This window comes from Thermobia domestica, chromosome 10, assembly GCF_964235325.1.
Source record: "Thermobia domestica chromosome 10, izTheDome1.hap1.1, whole genome shotgun sequence".
NCBI lineage: Eukaryota > Metazoa > Arthropoda > Insecta > Zygentoma > Lepismatidae > Thermobia > Thermobia domestica.
In genome coordinates, this window is record NC_137463.1 from 106,410,114 (window position 1) to 106,433,206 (window position 23,093).

General features: G+C 35.3%; 1 protein-coding gene across 3 annotated transcripts in view; it reads right to left on the bottom strand.

Annotated features, from left to right (window-relative positions):
- Positions 1 to 22,713, bottom strand: part of LOC145662634 (uncharacterized) — a 94,422-nt gene extending 71,709 nt beyond the window's left edge. Inside the window, exon 1 of one of the 3 annotated variants that reach the window (XM_081728399.1) lies at positions 22,404 to 22,713. In XM_081728399.1, the coding sequence (XP_081584525.1) occupies positions 22,404 to 22,520 (117 nt within the window). In that variant the 5' untranslated portion in view covers positions 22,521 to 22,713. Of the gene's footprint in view, positions 1 to 7,616; positions 7,718 to 22,403 lie in introns of those variants that run through there. The other 2 variants (XM_081728402.1, XM_081728401.1) reach the window with 2 other exon arrangements.
- Between the last annotated feature and the right edge of the window lie 380 nt (positions 22,714 to 23,093).

Consider the following 23,093-nt stretch of genomic DNA (forward strand, 5'->3'; position numbering starts at 1 on the left):
TTTGTATATGCGATTACAATATTACGAAGTAATCAATTTCTCAACACGTAATAGAAATATCGGCGTACTTCTGGTGCAGTACAGGCTTTCCACAAACTTATGTAAAAAAAAATAAATCTCATTCAATGAAAAAGGAACACACGCATTGAGTTATTTTTCTATTCTTCGAAACATGGCAACTCTGAGCATGAAAAAAAAAAAAAAACAGTTTCTGCGAAACAGGGACACACGGTAGCTTGATAGTGAACCATTAAAAGTGTGACTGACAGACTGAGGCGTCTTGCTATTATAGAGATAACAAAATTAAGAAATTAAAGGAATTGTAAATAATACGGCAATAGAGCAAAAATGAAAAAAAAAATTGGACAGAGTGATGGTTTAACAGTTGTGTCTTACAAGGTTGATGCCAGATTCATAGGAATTAAAATTAACGTATATGCGCAGTGACTATAACCGTCACAAGGAGAAATTGGTTTCATTGGAATGTAATCGACACTTTGGTAATCAATTGTTCCAACTTGTGGTGGATAGAAACACATCTTGACCAGTGACTACACCAGGTTTGATTTCTTGTGAGAGGGGGAAGGAAGAAGCGGAGCAGCAGATTTTTAAGGAGTAGCCAAGAACGTAACCAGGAGTGGGTCCTGGGGTGTGTCCGGACCTCCCGAAATACCGACTTTTCTGTAAATTTAGTTTAATTTTAGGGTTGGTTTTATAAATTTTAACACAATTTATCGTCATATTCAAAAAAGATTTGGACTCCCCGCGAAATAAATTCCTATGTGTATGCCTTGGGCAGAACTTTTTTGTTTGTTTTTTTTTTTTTTTTTGGTTTTTTTTTTATATAGGAAAAAGTTTTATAGTACTTGATATACAATACTTTAACGTATCTATGAGGGAAGTCAGGGGGCCCCTTTAGCGTCCTCACTGCCGAACCCAAGTACTTAACTTTAAAGATTCAGCCGTTATGTCGAGAAAAGGCGACAAAAACATCGATTTAATTTTATATTCGATTCATTTTCATTCGATCATTTCAAATATTTCAGAAAGTCTTGGCGAGAGACGCTTATTGTACCAGAGAGATCAAGTAAAGAAGTGACGTAGCTAAAATGGCATTCAACAAGAAAATATCATCCCTATATAGCAAGACTAACATTGGGCTGAAGAAGAAACTGGTCAAATCCTTTATATGGAATATTGGATTGTAAGGTTCAGAGACTTGGACACTACGTAAGTTAGAGCAGAAATGTTCGGAGAGCTTCGAAATGCGGTCTTGGATAAGATGGAGAAGGTAGAAAGGACGGAGGGAATAACAAATTAAGGTATTTTAAAATGGGTAGAAGAGAGGAGGATGCGTTTAACCTGCATACTTCATAAAAAGGCCAATTGGAATGGGCACATCTCGCGAAGAAATAGTCATCTTCAAGTCATAGAGGGAAGATGGAAGGAAATAGCAAAGTAAGAACACAACTGACTAATGATTTGAAAAATGGAAGAAAATATTGTAATAAAAGAGGAAATTGAAGATGGAGAAATGTGGAAGAAACATTTCTAATCCGAACTTAAAAGGATGAAGGAAAAAAAATGTCTGCTATTAGCCCCAGTACCTGCCAATAGGCAGAATAAATAAATAAATAAATAAATAAATAATAATAATAATAATAATAATAATACATATATGAGCATCAAATTTTCTTTGTTCAATTCATCAGTACCATAAAGAAACGCAAGGGGATCTCTATTTATATAACCAAGCACATAAATTATATTGATGACACTTGCACCACCAATAAAACATACTCCACACGTAATTCAATATTTTCTAGCACATATTTAATTGCGTTCTTCCTCCTTCCATTGAAAAAGAATGAACTCTTGAATTAGATTGGATTCAGTGAAAGTAACACGTTTCAGTCAATGTCAGTGATGAGTGAGATATTTATGCGCATGAAGGAAGTAATTGTATGAAAGTTGATTTCAGGACGCAAATGACATTTGGATATTATATGACGTAATGAATATTTTTTCCTGTTCTCTCTCTCTTTTTTTATATTCTAATTATAGCTTTGTGAGAAAGAGTAACACGTATATTTTTCCGATCTGCCACAAGCTTACCTGATACGTTACAAACAAACGAAAAGATAACATGTTGAGCACCGCTGGGCTTATAATAATTTTGTAAATAATAATAATAAATGCAATATTAATGGACAGTTACTACAAAACCCCTCGAAGAGGCCACGTCGGTCCCTTCTAAAGTCTCACCAAGATCGGAGCAACGGCCTCCTAAGGAAGTAACAAAGAGTAGATTTATAGGTCTGAAGGGACCCACGCGGCCCGTTAAGAAAGATAACTCTAAGTTCCATGGGGCCTAAACGTTACTCAGCGTACCGATAAGTTTCATTAATGTTTCGAAAGCTGTTATGTAAAAATTAAATGTTATAATTCGAAGTCAACTGAATTCAGTACAGTTTGCAACCAGATGAACAACTTCCTCCCCCTCTCAGTGGCGTCGTTCGGGGAGCTTAGGGGGGCAGGGCTTGAACTAGGCAATTTGCTGCCCCGTGCAATGGCATAATTTGCCGTCCCCTTTCTTCAGAAAGAACAAATCTTAAAAAGCCACGATTTTAAGTATGCTACCCCCTTATGAAAAACAAATGGGAAGAAAGCGCACTCACACTGAGAAAGGCCTAAACACTACAAATACAATCTAATTATGTGTTTTTCTTTAAATAATAATCTATTGTCTTAGTGAAAGATAAAGCAAACACACCTGCAGAGGAAAAATAAACAGAGTTAAATATCCAGCTTCAATCTCAATGTATCAGTTTGCAATTTCAGTGCAACCAGCACTTTTATCTTTATTTCTTGATTTTTCTTCTACATCTGTTAATTGTTTTAAAAACTTGTTTTCATCTTGAATGATAAGACACTTGTTTGTGATGCAGACGAGACTAGTTTTCATATCCAAACTGTGATAACTAACTGAATGGAACAGGTGTACGCAACTGTTCGAGAATTGAGTTCTTGTATTTGACAATAATCAAGCAATTTTTTGATTTGCTTAATCATTTGCTTTAGCACTGTCCACATGACATTTAACTAATGTGACCTAAAATGATTTATGAATGTAGTATTCAAATAGAAGGTCAGCGTAGTAAATTTAACTACCGTCTCATGAAGTCTGTTTCCAACAAGAAATATTTATTTTAAATAATATAGTTATGACAGATTTTGCCATCCCTCGAAACTTACCGCACCCCTGCAAATGCACGTGTTGTACGCACATATGGTAAGAACCGGCCCTGTTAGCGGGTAATTGCCCCCTGAGTTTGAGAGGTCCATACTTTTTAATCGATTGCATGCTAATATAGTAATAAAAAAAACGTGAAATTCTTAGGTTGGTGGAGCATCTTGCTCCCCCCCTCCACCTTGGTAAAATCTGAAATGATGCTAGTTTTCTCTCCCGGAATGAATATCTTCTTGTGCAAATAAAATCAGAGTTATTAACACTTACTCCTTATGAATAGAAATGAAATGATACTTGCAAGTTTTACATCACATGGTAATGTTCTTTAGACTCAAGAAAACAAGATGATTAATGTAAATGAATAATTATGAAATAATTAGAGGAATGAGACAGTGGGAGAAAACGGAAGGACCCACAGACACGATTTTGTCCTCCATAAACTCTCGTAGCCTAACATCGAACCAAAGATTCCTCGCATCAGAGATGAACGTTCTACAACATTTGGCACAGTGGGTTGTTTAATTATAATATCATTAATTTTGTAATTAATATATTATTGTATGCAAAGAAAACTCCAAGGTTCGGCTTAATGTGATTCAATAAATAAAAATGTTATTGGAAATTGTTTGAAACAGTTTATTTATAAGTAGAAAGGCATTTGTTTACCTATAAGTAGAGAGTCATTTGTTTACATACGCTCTCAAAGTGAAACAATGAAATAATATGCCCTTAGATTGGATGAATCAAGTAATTTCGTCATTTCCGTTGTAAAGGGAAGTTCAAGGTTCCAAATCTCATATTTTCGGTTCTAAACAATACATCTGCTAGTTCCTTTTTTTTTTTTTTTTTATGTAAATACATTCCCTTACATTCTTTGTCTTTGATTCGTTTGCTCTTTGAAGCTTTTCTTTCGGAAATTTAAACAAAAATTGAAATTTTCTCTTTCATTATAACATTTATAAGTTATTAAGTTATTACAGTATAACCACTGATTGGCATCTTTAACGTACGCAGTTGTCAGCCATCACGTTTTCTAACTATAATGGCTCAAATTAGTCTTTTTTTATTCACGATGGTGCGGATCACCAACCACCTCGGCCTGAAAATCCGACCGCTAGTAGCTATAATCTACGACGATTCATGGTTTATATTTACATTGCGTCACATGGACCTTTCATCCACTGCGATTCGGTTCGTCACCCACCCGTAGTACTACCACTCCACCCCCTCTCAGGACACAGCCAAATTTTCAATTGTTTGTTGTTGTATAAAGTTGGAAAATCTAAATATTAGTGACTTCAATACAGAACATTTCATTAATTAAATCAAAGCGAGATCGAGCATTTGGAATACGGCTTTGGAAATTACAAAATTACTGGGTTAAATAAACAACAGTGGGTAGAGGTATGCAATATACAGGTTTAATCCATATTTTAATTATTTATCATTTAAACAAAAGACGTAAATGAGTATTTCTAAAATTTTCTTGATGTTCGTTTCAATTCTGGCGGTTATTAATAATAATATATGTGCGTTGGTAAAACTGTACTTGATGTATATCCTTCTCCCCCTCAACATTGAGAACAACGTCATCAGACACAACTGCAATTGAAAAGGGCACTGACGAGCTCCCGGTGGCCGAGCAACTGCTATCGCAACCGCATGCATAAAAGAAGCCTAAGTTCCATATGCAGCTCAAATCTTCAAAATCTACCGGAAACAAGAAATATAGGAAGTGTTAGCGGTAATATACTATGTTTGACCCATCCATTGACGTTGAGGACAAGCAGATAGACAAATATTAATTCTTATAACTAAAGTTAGGATTTTTAGGTGCGTGCCTGTTGTTTCTTCTTTTAGAGGAGAAACGAATCTTCTGAAAGTATACGAGCCCTTGCTTCCAACTGCAAATACAGATAATTTTCCAGTACACTTGGTTTCCTTTTTGGAACCGTTATTTCTTTATTTCTTTAGTCTTCCCCCCCCCCCATTTCATTTTATGTTCTTTTACTGTTACTTTTTAAAAATTTTATTTTTAAGTTTTCCAGTCATTGTGGGCTATTTCTTACGCACAGAGGCCGCTAGTGAGAGAAGTCACACTGGTATAAATTAGTGTTCTCTCTTTAGCTTGAAACTAAAAGAACTTTCTTAATGTATTATTTGTTATATACAACAGTTAATAATCAGATAGATTACTCCTTTAGTTTCAAGCAATAAAACTAATTTTTACCAGTGTGATTTCACTTTCGAGCCGCTTTCGAGACTTTTGTCAAGATCACTGAGTTTGTGCTTTCTCTGATTCCAAATGACAGACACAATTTCAAAGTACATCAGATTCTGCCCAAGAGGATTCATGATTTGCAGACAAAACTATATTGTATCAACGGTTGCTATTGAAAACTTGCAACAACAACTCTTTAAAAAAACAGTGGGATATCTACTTCCGTGAAACAGTAGTTAAATGATTTTGCCATCAAAAACTTTAGGTTAGTCTTCAGAATTCGAATATACGATCATCTACAGAGTTAGTATTCAAAGTAAACACGAAGTTCGCCACACTATCCTCTATGTATATGGAAAAATCTTCAGCAAAACGTATTATTTTCAAATAGCTACGCGATTGATATTATTTTCAATTATAAAGGCAGTTGTTAAAATAGTTGAGGGAAATAGCTCTTTCTTTTACCGTTACTTTCGTACCTTTTCCCTTCCTTGTTTCCTATACAAACTGTCCCTTAAAACCGTAACTCTACTTATGATCTCTGTGCATATTTAATTTCTGTTAAATGATGGCTCCTATTGGGTTCGAAACGAACAAGTGCGTCATATAGGCCAATGAATTTATACAGTACTACATTTTTACGCAATAACGAACTAAAGCTGAAAAGTAACAGAACATCAACGTACTCGTTCATTACTGGAACTATTTGTCTGCGGTCCAAGTATTTCACATATAGAAATACATCAGCATCAAATGTCTATTTGCGCTTGAAATCCTTGTTTTCAATTAAGAGTGGTCAGCAACATGATGTTCATACGTAATTATGAAGGAACCGCGTTAATTAATGAAACTTAATTGACTGATTGCTTGAGGTATTTAATGGGGACGCCAGTGCCAAGGCTATTTCTGTCCCCGTCACAAAAAGACCAACGGCCGATGTATTCTTCTCATAAAAGAACTCACAAAATAAAATTGAATATGAGCTCGATGAATTATTACAATAGAATAATACATCTAATAAAAATCAAAACAGAGATCATGGAAATGGTAAAAGAAAAAATGCAATAAAACATACAAGAAAAATAAATGAAAAGAGTAGTAGTAATAAAACAAAACAGGTAAAAGATAAAAGGAGAACGTTAACTATTTTAATCGCATCACTTAAAACGGAAATGTGTAATTAAAAACAGATAGTCAGATTTTACCCCCAAACCTGACTAATATTATTAGCCTCCTAAACGTTCTCTGAGGTCTGAGAATTTGAACATTTTACAATAATGTACCGAATACTGAGTGGGATGATACAGTCTTGACAATACGGACCTTTAGGGCCACGCAATACATAGGAATGTATGAGATGGGAGGTTCGATAGGCAAGCGCGCCAGAATTACTTCATCTCGGTGATTAATATGCAACGACATCTGCGCATTCCTCAAAATACATTTTATAGAATATACCTAATTTTTTGTTGCCTGGTTCCAGTGAGAGTACGCATATCCACTGGATAAAATAGCTACGGAGATGTATTATCGATCGGATCAGCAAATATGTTCACATGACATTCGCAACAGCCTTATAGCATTTCGTTACAAATTGCGAGGCCTGTACGCTATCTCTAAACCATCTCTGATTGGATCAACACAGAAATTCCCTCTAATAATGAGTTTATTGCATTCAAGTATCAAAAGAAAAATTCTGGGGACTCATTCCGAACAGTTGTAAATATTGCTGAGCATAACGCAACGCAAAATATGCAAAAATCAGTTCCAATTGCTATTCCTATTGCCGCAAAGTAAAACGCAGGTTTTGTGTTGCGTTGACACAAACCTTTACGAAATGACCCTCTGATCTATTTAATTTATCAAAGATTACATTAATTCGTATTTTCATAATCTTAGAACATTGAAATTAATTATGTGATAAAACCCTAAGGATACTATTAAAGCAAACATACCAATATAGCTTCTCACAAGCTTGAAATAGATTACCATAGAATAAAACAAGTACCAGGAAACACAGCAACCGAAAAACAGGCATTTGTCGATCTTGCTCTAAGCTACTCAATCTTAATACATTAACTTTTCTGGCATGGTAGCTGTCGGAAATATCACTCAATAAAGAACTAAAATATAAGTTTCACTTACATTTAAATGATTTCAGAACAGTCTTTAGTTGCTATTAACAGTTCACTAATAAACTAATTAAAATTCGAGCCTTTTAAATGGATACTCCAGCTTTTGAAACGATTATCTTAATAAAAATTAGAAAACCAGAAAACCTCAAAATATCAACTTCTTTCTCTGTTGACATTAGCGATTGTACGATAGAAGCGTAGAGGGGCAAGGAAATCAAAACGATTAAACGATTATCTGTAGTTAAAATGCGTTGACACAAGACACAGATAGTCACTATCGGGCAAACAAAATGACAATTGGGAGTAACCAGCCGGATGAGTTGAAATACAAGTACAATAATATCAGAAATCTTTTCAGCTGATAAAATCATATGTCCAAAGACGATTTAAAATTCGAATTCTCTTCCGGATTGGCTAAAAGAATGGCGTTCTTGCTTTTCACGCGAGAAATATTGCTTTAATTTTCGGTGGGAGTACATGGATTCCAGATCCTATATATAAAACTTCACGCCATTATTTCGTATACGTTCCAGCACAAAATAAATGTTAATCTTTTTTATGCAAATAAGCAACTCGATTTTAAGAACCTGACATCCAAGGTTCCTTCTCAATATTCTCAATCCTACTTTTTCAAGTAATTATATAAATAATTATTCATTATTTGAATTTTTTTCAGTTTTATATCCCACGCTTATACCAGGTGTAGGCTAAAGGAGGAGATGATGAGAATGAAAAAGTGGAACGAAGAAGTGGAAAGAAACGAGAAAACCCCATGAGAACCTATGGACATGATCTTTGTCCACCACAACATCTACCTATTGCGAGCTGAGATCGAACCAGGGGTCCAACGCACCGGAGGTGAACGATCTACCACTGAGCCACCCGACCCCTATTCATTATACAAGTAAATGATTCAAACAATTACTTGATAATCATTTTGTTCCAGTATTCAAAAAAAATATAAGGTATTAGAATATTAGAACTATTCTATAAATTTACACGGTTTTGTACACGCTTTCTTATAAGCAATGGAATCACTGTTACTTCCAAGAAATTCTTGTCCACCCCTTTCACTTGATAGTGTATATGGATCTGTTACGTAAAAAGCTAATATGAGTTTTCGTCTGGTAGCATCTCGCAGTAACTACTGAACTAACTGAAATTATATTGTGCATGATTATGAATCTTAGCCCCACCAAAGATCATATGATCTTAAATCAAACTACATATCCTAAAAGAAAGCGCGGGGGTTCATGGTTTATACGAAAAATTGAGTACTTCGTGAGATACTCAAGTAGAAAAATGAAAGATAATATATGAAATCCTCATTATAAATAAACGAGCCCACGTCGCAGCATTTCTAAAAATTTTCGTTTCAAGGGAAGAAAGGAACATTATCTATATAAACATGTAATTACGTATGTGTATATGTTGCTATACATCATAACTCTGAAATGTCTGGAGCAATTTCAAATAAACTAGATGCAATATAACTTACAATCTGAAAAACAAAATGTTATGGAGTGGAAAGCACTCCTGGAGGGGTGAGAAGGGGGGCAAGTGTAAAAATAATCGACAGCGACTAATATAGTGTCCAATCCATAGATTTTCGGTTTCGCTGAGATGGTTGGTGATTCTCTAGATTACATTTAAGAGGCAGACTACTAAAAATGATACAAAAGGTAACAATTTTCCTTTTGCCCGTTTTTCGTAAATGAAAAGAGATAATGAAATATAACTCAGCACAATAGTGAATAATGTTTTTCTACATGAGACAATACGAACCGGAAGAATTTTCAGTGTTGTCATCCATAGAAATTACAGTGTGGCCAGAATATGAATTACCGAAAAATTTACAGGCAGCTACTAGAAAAATGAACTCAGCCGTAATTGATGACTTATTATGTTGTTTTGGCTCCTTGTTAATTACCTTTTAAATACTATTTGTATTTATTTTGTAATAAACAGAAAGTTATTAAAATTACACTTACAGAAACGGCAGCAGATTTTTTTTTTTTTTTTCGAAGAGCGGCCAAAGATAGATACACAAGCAAAGTCACTAATATACACACTTTGATGGACATAATACTTTAAGTAAAGCAATTATTATTGACACACATTGCATAAATTTATAACCACAGTCAATGTATTTAAATTCAGTAATGGGTGAGTAAACAAATCATATGTTTTTTTTTGACATGTATTTCGAAGAACACAACCCCTTTCGAAAATCCAGGAAGAAGACAATAATTTCCCGCTGCGGATACATACATATATATATATATATATATATATATATATATATATATATATATATATATATATATATATATATATATATATATATATATATACGAGGGTAAGCATGGGGGGGGGGAATAGGTTTATGGAAAATGTTTGAACCATTCGCCTGTAGAATATCCGTATCAAGGAAAGTGTAATTATTAAAAAAAAAAAAAAAAAGTAAGATACTCAATTTTAGGCATATATTCTGAAATCCGCTACTGCCTTATGATACGCACGTTAATCAATGTAACACGAAAAAAACCTTGCGGTAGGAAATATGTTCCAAGATTCATTACAAACGCATAATCCGTTTTCCGTGGTTCGATCACAAATAACAGACACAATCAACACATCTATTCCAATGTCGCGAAAAATTATAGAATTTTCCCTTCCCCCTTCCCCCAGCCTTGAAACTGGAACTTCAGAAAGTGTTGAGTTAAATGTCTGTTTCTAGTAAGGGGTATATATGCCGAGTTTAATCTTTCTAACTTCACGGATTTATGTGCACTCAATTCTGGGCCAAATATTTGAATTCTCTTTACTTCCCTTAGCATATGCCTTTTAAAAAAAAACTTTCTTATTTATTGTTCTCGTAACAAATGGAGTTTTCCCGTCAAATTTACGTTTCTAGATATATTAATATGACTTGAATTTCTACTAATTCATTCATTTTCACTGTTTATATAATCGGAAACATTACCTCTTTCCTTTTTCAGAGGGTGAATTTTCGATAATGTTGAAATACGTATTTTCCTTATTTCTAATTAAGATTTTGTATCGAATTTCACAAATCCAGCTCAAACGAATCCTTACATTAAGGATTTTCTGAATAAATAAGGGAAAACCAAAATATTATAGCAATTGTACTACTTACCTTCTCTAGAAGTGAAATCTTCGCGAACGCTGAAATATTTTTCCTTTATTCTTATATGGGTTTACATACCGAATTTTACATCTTAAAATTAAGTGAATCCTCACATCGGCACTTTCTCAATAAAGAAATTGAAATTTAGATGTCACAAAATCGACCCTAGTTTTCCCTTTTGGGAGCGGATTTTTCGATAATGATGAAATACGTCTTCCTTTATTTGTGCATGAGAGTTTATACAGTATATCGAATTTCAGATCTCTAACTTAAACAAATCTTCACATTCGGTGCTTTGCGAATAAATAAAGGGAAAATTCAAATATTATAGGAATTGGTTTTCCCCCTCCCTTTAGGAGTAGAATGTTTGGAAATACGCAAGTATTTCCTTATCTATATATTGACATGCTAGGTTTATATGTTTGTTTCCAAAGGAAAGCTTATATGTTTGTCTCCAATCCTTTCTACAATAAGATCTCGAAAACCACATGTGATAGAAACGTGCCGTTTTCGCTGGTCGATTCCAAATTTTGTGTAGATTATCCAGTTCTAATTGAATATTTAAAGAAAATGTGTCCGTTATTTCTTTATTACATTCTTTTAAGGGGTACAATGGACCTGTTGAAATTTTAAAAAGTAAAGCGTCATATCCTATGAGTTATGCATTCCAACACAACATAGTTGTATACAAGGGTTGTATATTACTCAGGCGTTTGTTTCATGGCCAGATGATAGTGGAAAACGAAGGATAACCATTTCTCCATGCTAAGATGAATCTTCATTGTTTGGAGTGTTTTGCCCAATGAACACCATATATCACTGACATTATAATTAATTCTGTATGTAATGTATTTACTTATTACATACTGCAGCGTTTCCCAACCGGTGTGCCGCGGCATACTGGTGTGCCGCGAATGGTCCGCTGGTGTGCCGCGAGGAAATCGAAACAAATTATTAATTCTATAGGTACCAAATTGCAAGACATAGGGGAAAATGTATATTTGTATTTCACATTACTATGAACCTCTACTATAAATCTACAATTTTAAGTTTCATACTGTGTTACTTTTCTATACATTTCTAATGTTGAAAAACGTATTTATCATTGTCATAACCATTATTGCTTCTTTATTGTTAGGACTATTTCGTAACTTGAAATTTTAACATATCATTCAATAAATTCAACAAAGCAAACATACATACAAATTACCTACATTTGTGTTTTAAAGGTACAGGAGATTTGTTTCTTTGTTCGTTATTTAGTGATCTTCCTTTTTAGTGAAAGGTTAGATACAGTTTTCGATAGAGAAAGTGAATTTTTAAAAACCCGAGTCCTATATTTCATTGCAATTGTTTTCTATTTTAAAATTAGAATGAAAAATAAGCATAATGATTTACCACGGGGGAAAACCCGTGATAGAGCCTTCTATATATAACATGGGTGTGCCGCGAGAATTCAAGTTACACCTGTAGTGTGCCGCAAGTTGAAAAAGGTTGGGAAACGCTGACATACTGCATGCAACAAGGAAAAAAAGCACTGATCATTCATGAATTAGAAACTCTAATCGAAAGTAGGCTCAATCTTGCAAATGGTGCGAGATATTGAAAAAATAATCAAAAAGTCTCCCCTTTATGATGTCCCTTGCCATTTTTATCAAGATGTCCTTCACTTGTGTTTGTAAAGGGACAAGTACATATGTTATGAGAATGACAAGGAGATTCATGTTCATATGTGAATGATGCGCTGTGTAGAGAACGTGGGTTCAGCTAGTTTTTATTTAAAAATTTACAAACTGAATTTCACATCTCCAACTTAAGCGAATCCCCATATGCAGCACCGTGTAAGTAAATAAAGGGCAATTTCAATATGAAAGAAACAGTCCCTTCTCTTTTTAGAAACAAACTTTTCAGAAATGCTTGAACATGTATTCTTGTATTTTTTTTATTTAAGAGTTTATACACTGAATTTCATATCCTCGACTTAATTGAATCCTTGCATTGGACAGTTTCTTAATAAAGTAAGGGAAGTTTTTGAATATTAAAGAAATGACCCAAGTTTTCCCCTTTATAAGCGGGATTTCCAAAAACACTGAAACACGTTCTCTTATTTTTAATGAAGAATTTATACTCGAGTTTTATTTCTTTACAGCCAGTGATACGTGAAATGCATAATTTTTCGATGAAATTTTAAACCCTATTTAGAATGATTATTTCCAAAAATTTTTCCTTACCCTTTACCTTTGTGATAAATATTCTCTCCAAAGAGCATGGAGCCGATTCTCCTATAGTAGGGAAACCGTGTTAGACATGGATTGGATTTTGAGTTTAACTTCCCTTTCAGCAACAAGACTATACGAGATGAGACATACTGATTAACGAGAAATCCGAACCACATGTGCTCCCGCCGTATTACACATGAAGTTGCTGACATCAACAGAACTGTGTTTAGGAGACATGGACCTTTCCAACGTCACACTCACAACCAACACCCAACAACTCCGTGCTTTAGAGTAATAGAATGGACACAAGTCCAAAATTTCAGAACTCCATTTCTGGGGCCTCGGGGCCAGAGCTCAATTTATGACATTACTGCTGTGTTCAGGGGGCCTGGACCTTTCCAACGCCACCAGGCACGTCTAAGAATTCCATGTTTAATAGCGAATAGAATGGAGCCCTGAATTAAACTTCGGAACGCCATTTCTGGGGCCTCTGGGCCCGATTTCTGACATTACCGCTGTATTTAGGGGAATCAAACATTTCCCACATCACCACTCACGTCCACCAACTCAATGTATAACACGGTTACTCTACCGTAGAAGGATTTTAATGGAATTTTCTCCATGCTCTTTCATGTTAATGCCCATAGTAGCATGGTAGTATAGCCCGGGCGATGTCACCTACTTCTATTTTTTTTTTTTTTATGTAAAAGTATATATGAGCGGGTCCGGCGAACACAATGATATGTCACATTTTCTAAATTTAGCGTAAAATGGAAAAGAAGGTTGACAACTCCCATGCAATTCAATGCAATGAAGTGTATCAAACAAGTTTCTTTTGACTTCTGCAGCTATATTTTCGAAATGAAACTACCTACATAGCCTACTCTTCTGTGGTTCGATAATACCTAATAACTTAATTACTCTGGAAGTGGTAATTAACAGTATGTTCACCCGAGCCGTTCATATATATCGGGTGTCAAAAAATTCAATCACAAACTCATGATGGAGTACGAATTATTATTATTATTATTATTATTATTATTATTATTATTATTATTATTATTATTATTATTATTATTATTAATAATAATAATAATAATAATAATAGTAATAATAATAAAACATTGAAATTTAAAATTTATTGCTGAATTGATGCCAGATCCCTAATAGAGGTCTGCACGGGCTCGGGTCGTAAATTTTTAAATATACAACCATATTTCTCGGGCCTAACTTTGTAAATATACTGTACAACGATGTACCATATATTGCACCGTTTTTTTCTGGAGAATTTTTAAAGCACAATTGCAAAATTAAATCTTTAATTGCTGTAAATAAAAATACGTTAATTATTAAGTTTCCATAATTCGGGCTTATTTCGGGCATATTTGATTATCTCATGAGCTCGGGCCTAAATGCTAAAACATATTTCGGTCTCGAGTCGGGCCTTACATTGTAAATTCACGGGCCGGGCCCGGGCTAAAGATTCCGGCAGTTGCAGATCTCTAATCCCTAAGAACTCATGTTTAACGAAGCTAATCTTGGAAAACGAACGCGCTTGGCTTTCAGCTAATCGAACATTGCGCAACCGGTCGTTAGTGACAATTGGGAAGCTTTACATTTCTTTGGAGGGGCTCAAGCAACCTCTTTAACATGGTTTGACGATGCCACTGTTTACATTTGTTACTACTGGTGATTTCAAATTTTCAGATTTCCCCCGGGGGAAGTGGGAGGGAGTTCAATACACAAAGAGTGAAAATAGTAGGCCTACTGTGAAAATACTAATAGTTTACGTAGGGTTGCCAACTCTGAAAAAAAAACGGCATCCCTCAAAATTCTCTATGATATATAGGTCTAAGTGTGAAGTACCTCTGTTCACACTCATCCAAGGGAAGGAAATATACTATCGTGAACAAAAGTGCATTAGCACCTATATTCTGCATATCCTTAGTACATTCACTAATAAGCTCAATAGATACATTCTGCTATAAACTGAATTCGGTATTGATTATTTTATTGTATTTATCAGTAACTGCCACTTCTTTAAAATTATCGAAACAGATAAACAAAAGTATATTAATCTTTACGTGACAATTTTGGATTTGGAAAATTAAATTTATTCCTTAAACTTATACTTCAACTACAGGAAATTGCTTTAAGAAGTCCTTTTTCACTCTCAATAAATGTATAAAATTCCTTACAAGTAAATTTTAAATTTTCCCTGATAAAGTCCCTGTCATCTCTAAAATTATCTAAACAGATGAACAAAATATATTAATCGTTGATAGGTTATGAAAGCTGACAGTTTTGTATTTACAGAATGAAATTTACTTTTTAAATCTATACTTCGAACTAGATGAAATTGTTTCGAACTAGATACAAATTTGAAAAAAAAAAAATCATAAAGGGGCTAGTAAGAAGTTTGTACCGGTCACCGGCTTTAATCAAAATAACAGCAAAATTTCCGGCCAGCTGGCAACCCTAAGTTTACGTTGAGCACGATCGTATATATGGGCCAGGTGGAAATTTTGTATACCTTGGGAGTTTCCTCCCTGGATCAATTCTTGAAATCACAGACCACTGATATAATGGCTAGTGCATGCACCTTTGGTTTACGTGGTACCGGAATCGATTCCCGGTGAGAGTGCACAAAAAATAATCTTCACAAGGATCCATTTTAATCCAGAGGCCTCACTTGGGGAGGGGAGGGACACATGCTTTTAATAAATTGTATACTAATATACTAACAACAGATAAAAAAAAAAAAGTGAAATTCTGATGGTGAACAATCTTGTCACTTTCTTACAAAATTCAAATGATGCTATTGCTTTCATCATTCATCCGTCTCCTTTAGCTTAACGGTCATAATCGTGAGACTTTAAAATTTTATTTCATTTTTCTTTGTCTCTTTTTTGAAATTATCACTGTTCGTTGCAATTACGTTCTTAAATACAATGAACATCAATAAAAAAAAAAAACATATCGTACTGCAGAAGTGCTGCACTCTATTGGGTACAAAACATATGTGGCATGCTGTAATTCAGAATATGGTCACAAGATGGCGTTAGTAGTATGTAAACATTTTGAAATTCCATGGCACCTACTATAATACTTCTTGGAACTCGATTGTTCTGAGAAATGCAACATTACCGTATCATTCCAAGAATACTTACGAGTTTTCAGGTGAAATTCATGCAACGTAAACACAAGACATGATTCAGACAGATGAGCAAAAATGATGGTAATATCATGAAACCTAAAGTTCAATTTACGTAAGTTTTTCTCGGCATGCAGACAGTATGAAGATTTGATTTTTAGTTTAGCACCCCTTTCAGCAGTGAGGCTACATGAGACGTAGAACAACAGCTTAACGTGGAATGCTAACCACATGAGCTCCTGCCGGGAATCGAACCCGGGAAGATAGTATGAAGAAGCTTGGGTATTGTCAGAAATTTGGGAAAGATGTGTCAGTCAATAGTAGCGTAGCCAGGATTTTTTTGGGGGGTCATTCTGTTGGGAGGCACACACCCACAAATATATATATATACGTTTGTTGAGCCAGAATGTTTAGTTTTAATAATAATAATAATAATAATAATAATAATAATAATAATAATAATAATAATAATAAAGAACAAAGACGATGTTGGCGAACACAGCTTATCTAGGGACTGTTTAGTGACATATTTTGTTTTGTTATAATTGTGCATGAAAGGCAATTGCTGTTTCTTCCGAGAAAAAAATAGTAACATCAAAGTAGCAAAGTGCATTGTCGGAACCCTTTGGGGGGTGCCCCGCCCCCTGGGCCACCCCTTCCCTACGCCACTGTCAGTCAAGATGAAACTGTCTGTGTTTATATTACAGGCAATTTTATTTTGTCTAACGTAATAAATATTTGGAATTCGTGAGTATTGCGATATCACATGTTCGACCTCGCCAAAATGCAGATAATAATTTTTAGTGTTTAAAAGTGGTAAATAATACACATTTTGAAAATACGTGAAACGACATTCAAAATAATAATAATAATAATAATAATAATAATAATAATAATAATAATAATAATAATAATAATAATAATAATAATAATAATAATAATAATAGCTTATTGACTATCTCCTATTTTCCATTTTATTAAATAGTGTCATTCCTTTTTAATAGCTTAATCAAGAAGAAACTTAGTTTCATTTGCACATATGCCCATTTTAATCCAGTGGTGAAAGTGAGGAGGAACGCCGTAGGATGGCGTACCTCCACTTCCAAACATTTATGGCATCCCTTCACTTCCTAAAATTGCAATGAGCAAAGATAGGCACGGGGGACAGCGTGACGTCATTCGTCCCTATCTTTTCAGATCCACTTTTAACCCTGTTTTAATCACAATATACTTTGAATTTGCAATTAATGATGCTGAGTGCCCATTGCAATATTTTTATGCCCATTGAATTATATGATGAATTATTTTCATGTTTTCTTTGAAATGAATTGGAACAATTTGATTTTACTGACTTCTTCAAACCCACTGAAATGTCTTACTTCGTAAAAATCAAATTTTGTTTATACAGATATACAGTACACACACTAGCTGAAATGTCCGTTCTTCACACAGGGTGAATAGGTTTGTGCAAAGTATTTGAACTCCCTCTTCCCTTTCGATACGCATTTCAAATAAAGTGTAGGGTCTAACACTTGTTGGCAAATTAACGATCTCATCGGCATCTCCTTCGTCACTCCCATGCCAACTACAGCTGAAGTTGGGCTTAAGTGGACTAGGGAGTGTCACTATTCATTTCAGCAGCGAGTCCAAAAGTTCATTCGATGCTAATATGTCTTATCGGTCGTTTTCAATCATTTTTCACATTCCACTCCGTTATTTATCCTAATCGACAAACAATGCCTTAGATGTACCCCTATCAGAAAATCAAGAGTTTAATATGAAGAAACGAGACAACCCCGAGAAAACCTGGTGTTTGTCCACCAGAAAGTTCATTTGACGCCGGTGGGATCGATCGATAGAGACCCCATGCATCAGAAGTGAGTGCTCTAGCATTGAGCGACCACGCCACAATTCTTGTTTTATTGTTATCAATAAACATATTTTCACCCAACATTAAAATGGAGTATTATAGAAAGAATTTCATCAAGGGTGGGGTTAAACTAAACTAATATCGTTTCAGGAAACATGAAATTTTAAACGGCGTAACAAATATCTTGGCATTTGAAGGCGGCGTTCCAAGTTCCTTTTAAATGTTGCTAGCAAATGAGAGGCCAGCGGTATTGCTACGTTTATTTTGTATAAATGGTTTTATGGAAGGCATAAATGGTTTCCAGAGGAATATTGTAACATTCCTCATCCAGTACCGTACAGCACTCAGGTTCTGTCACTGAGTATTGAGAAGAATAACTGCTCTGGAATCTGAGCTCTCAGAACTGACTAAAGCTATTCAATAATGTTGAAGTCTTGGCATTGGGCGGGCCGGGAGATGATGATGTGTTCATCATGATGAATATGAAAGAGAGCCTCAACAGCTTTAGCAGTGTGAATTGACGCACTGTGATCTTGAGAAATTGCATAATTGGCCGGAAACAACATCTGAATCATAGGATGCACGTGTTCGCTTAATACATACACACAACCATTGGCAATAATCCGTCCTGTGGGCGTAATCACAAAACTTACGGAATACCAGGAAATTGCGGACCAGCATCAAAGAGTTTCTACCATGTTGGACTGTAGGGAGGGAAGAGTTCGGATCAAAGTTTTCTTTGTCCGCCATATATAAATACGGCCTGTTGTAGAAAAAAAGGCGAAAGAGGGCTTATCACTCTACATTAGATGTTCCAAATCATTGGCGGTACACTTTGTATGTTGTCGGAACCATTTTCTTCGCACTAAAGCGTTATCTGTGATGATCAGCCCTTTGATAATAGCAACCGGATAGCGGATGTTTAAATCATATACCTCACATAGGAATGTGATTGTTTCAATAGACTGTTCTGGTGCTGAGTTCCAAAGCTATTTTTGGTGCATTCGCTTTGCTGTTATTCAATGCTTAGTGAACTCTGTCACTGAGGCTTATCCTCCGTCAACTATTAATCTTTGCCGAAGATGATTTTCCGTAAGTTCTATAGGCTATAATCACCCTTGACATTGTTCTTCGTGACGCACTGACCATTTTAGATAAACATTTACTTGTACCAACTAATAGCGTATCTAAAATTTGATCTCTCTGAAACAGTGAAAGATCTCCCAGCCTGCTTCAACACAGGGTTTCTACTTAATCCGTTAACAATCACCTAATATTACAGTGAAAATGGCCAGACACTGTACACCTATCGTCAGGGTACATCACGTCATATATTTTACATATTGTCAACTAGAGGTGTTCCCATTATTTTGATAATTATCTGTAGCAATGGTTCAGAACCCTTCGTAGACTCTCTTCTATGCAGCCATGCTGTTGTACAGAATATTAAATTAAAACTTTGAAGTAAGCTGTGCACTTTTTCAGTTTTACATTCACTCCATATCCAACCTTTTCATCTCAGTAAGGAACGCACTACTTTTCATCAATTCCACCGAACAAATACCGGAATAGTAAGTATTTTATCTGAGATCAGAATTGATTTCGTTTGACACTCACTGTCTTACCCAAAAGCAGCATATACTGTACAATTCCCGTACCGGTTTTCCAAATCTCATACTCATTTCTTCAAACTACAAAATAAGTACCAAATATCGTATATAGTGTTGCCCAGGAGATGATAAATTTCTCGAATCCATACGCAACATTAGTCACCCAAGTCCTAGATCTCAAATGCTGTTCAAGTGTAACATCATTCACAGTATATAAATTATAAATTAGTAAAGAACATAATTGCACGAATAAAGAAAATTTATCAACGTTTAAATATATATCATTACACAACATACCCCCAGGTCCGTATTTATATACCGTACTGTGCGCCCCTGTACTTTAAATAATTTGCCGCTACCCGCACAAAATTTACCGTCCCCCGGAAACGACCAATATTAGAGTTGAATTCATAGTTTTTGGGTTCGCTGAGATGAATAGTGACAATTTTAATCCAATTCAACTTGAAGGTCATACTCCACTCCCCTAGGAGGAGGTGAGATTTTAAAAGTAATCGAAAACGACAGATGTTAGTGTTGAATCCATAGTTTTCGAGGTCGCTGAGTTTAACGATACCAGCTTTCATGATGTTCAAGTTCATCCTCACCCCTCGGGGTGGGGGTGAGAGAGGACGACTTTTTAAAAATAATCAGATAAGCTAGCTAATTAGTAACTACTATAATTACAACAAATTAAACGTATTAACATATTTTCTTGCGCTTGCGCGGGACTCTGCGAGTAAGTTTTAAATATTACTTTATTGCGAATCTTAAAAAGAATCAAAAATTTTGCTGCCCCCTAAATTCTGCCGCCCTGTGCTCGAGCACAGAATAGCACTTACCTAAATACGGGCCTGCATACCCCAACAATAAATAAGAGTTTCGATGTTGTTATATCACACTTTTCGTGAACTACTCGTGGCGCAGACGAATTCTGATAACTTCGAGATCAAATTAAAAATAAAAACGAGCAAGTATCGTTTTACAGTGTAAACTTAAGTCTTCTAAACTAGAAGAATTTAATATTCAAACTTGTAGTAGTACAAAATAAAAGATAGAACCTTTTTCTTGGAAACCGAATCGATATCAAAAAGCCATTACTCGCTATCCCTTATTGTTTTTGTTCTATAGCGATAAGGGTTGAAACAAAAAATCGGTTTATTTCAACTACTTTCAGTTCCAATAGAGGGCTAAAGGAGGGGACAGAACGTATTCTCGGGACACTGAATCGATTGCAAAAAGCCGCATCCTGACATCTTTCACGGCTTTTGCTCTACGGAAATCAGTATTGAAACCTGAAGTAACTGTAAATCTAAACCACTTCTGGTTTTGGTAGAATGTCGTGCATAGTCATTGAGACGCTGAATTGTTTGCAGAAAACCGCTTCCTGTTGTCTGTTACTGTTACGGTTTTCTTTCTATGGCGATAAACGTTCAAACCAAAAAAATAGCTAATTTTAACCACTTCCGATTTGAATAAAGGGTTAACGGAGCAGATGGAACCTATTCTTGAGACACTCAATCGATCGCAGTTTCTTGATAGTATTGACCGTATTTACTCTACAGAAATCAGTATCGAAAATAGAAATAATTTTAAATTTCAACCTCTTCCGGTTTTGGGAGAATGTTCTGAATAGTCATGATATGTTGTCTTCAGACGCTGAATCATTAAAAAAACAGCTTCCTGCCATCTGTTACTATTTTCGTTCCATGGCGATAAACGTTGAGACGAGACTGGAAATGGCTAATTTTACCTACTTTCGGTTTGAATGGAGCTTATGAAACCTATCCTTTGGACGCTGAATCGATGAATAAATAATAATAATTTTTTTTTTAAAAAAAAAGTACATTTATAGCACGTACAGTTTTTGCTCTAAGAAAACCGGAAGTAATAGTAAATTACAATAGAATCATTTCTGGTTTTGGTAGAGCGCTGTGGGTAGTCATGATAGGCTATGCTGAGCCGCTAAATCGTTTGCGAAAAAACTCTTCTTGCTATCTGTTACCGTTTGTGTTCTATGACTATAAACGTTGAAACCGGAAGTGATATTAAATTCGAACCACTTCCGGTTTTATTAGTGTATTGTGGATAGTCACGATGGCCATACATATTGTATATGTATAGCCGTGTAGGCATATTGTTTATGGTATTGCCTATTATAAATCTGTACGCAGTTGATGGGCAAGCGCCAAGAAAATAAGACAATCAAATGAGAAATATGATCAAATAATTGTAATTTTTGAACAATATTTCTGATGGCTCTTCCCCACTGGTCTAGTAGCTCGTCCTTGGTGCAGGAAGGCCCGACTTTGATTTCAGGCGGGAGCAGAGTTTCTTTCAGAAATCTGTTCCGGGGGTACGCACTCAGTATTCGGAGGGGCACATACTATTTTCACATGGTACTATTCCATTTATTATTGTACTATAGAGGTATTATGTTGGTCTCTTCCGGGCGGCACTATCAGACCTCCATGGGGGGGGGACGTGCCCCTCAGAAACATGTCTGCAAGAAACACTGGGTGGGAGAGCATGACGATGGTTCAGATTTCACGTTAAACTGTAGATTGTTTCATATACTCTCGGTGTTGAAAGGGACGCTAAATCACAATAAACCAACCAACTATATTTGGTGGCACTCTTCAACTTTACCTACTCGAAGAGGCCGAGATATCAGTATGCGCAATGTGAGCTTGATTGTTATATAAATTTCTCTCTGTATTCTTAATCAGTGCATCTGTAGGTTCGACTCTCAGAGGCAAAATATCAAGAAAACTGAAAAACTTAAATTTATCTTACCTGTGTAAATACAGTTGGAATATAAAGAACAGGAACAGGCCTGTACACAAGAGTATAAACTGCACTCATGCTTTGTAGCACTGAACTTTGCATTGAAACCAACCTGGTTGCTTCCATTTCGTATGATTCTTTAATAACGTTTGAGTTCTCGCGGCTCTTTACTCGTCACCGGGGATTCCTTCCTTCCTTGCAGCGTTCTTTCGCAGGATTGCGTCATAGAGGAAATGCGCGAAGTAAAAGACTATTTTTGACGTTCGATTTGCGTGCAACCTTGGGAATCATATTCTCCGTTGTGTACTTGACTAGACGTAGAAAGAGTAGTGAGTAAGAGCGATAGAGTGGCTTCCGGTCCACGTGGATGCGAGTTGGCTATTTCATTTCATTTTTATTTTTGCAAAAAATGTTTAAAAAATAAAATTTCTATTAGTATCGTTTCCATTTAAGTGAGGAATTCATCGATTGTATATTTGTATATCTTTGTTGAAAGTTATACAGTGTCTTGTACACCTGTAGAGCGAGAATCAATAACAACTCACAGTTGTCATTTGTTTATAATGAATTTGAAAATGTTAAATGATATTTTAAATGGTGCACTGTATATTTTTTAAAAAATGCATAATAATTGCAAATGAACAGGAATGTACCCAGGGAATGGGTCCTGGGGGTCCGTACCCCCAAAATTACGACTTT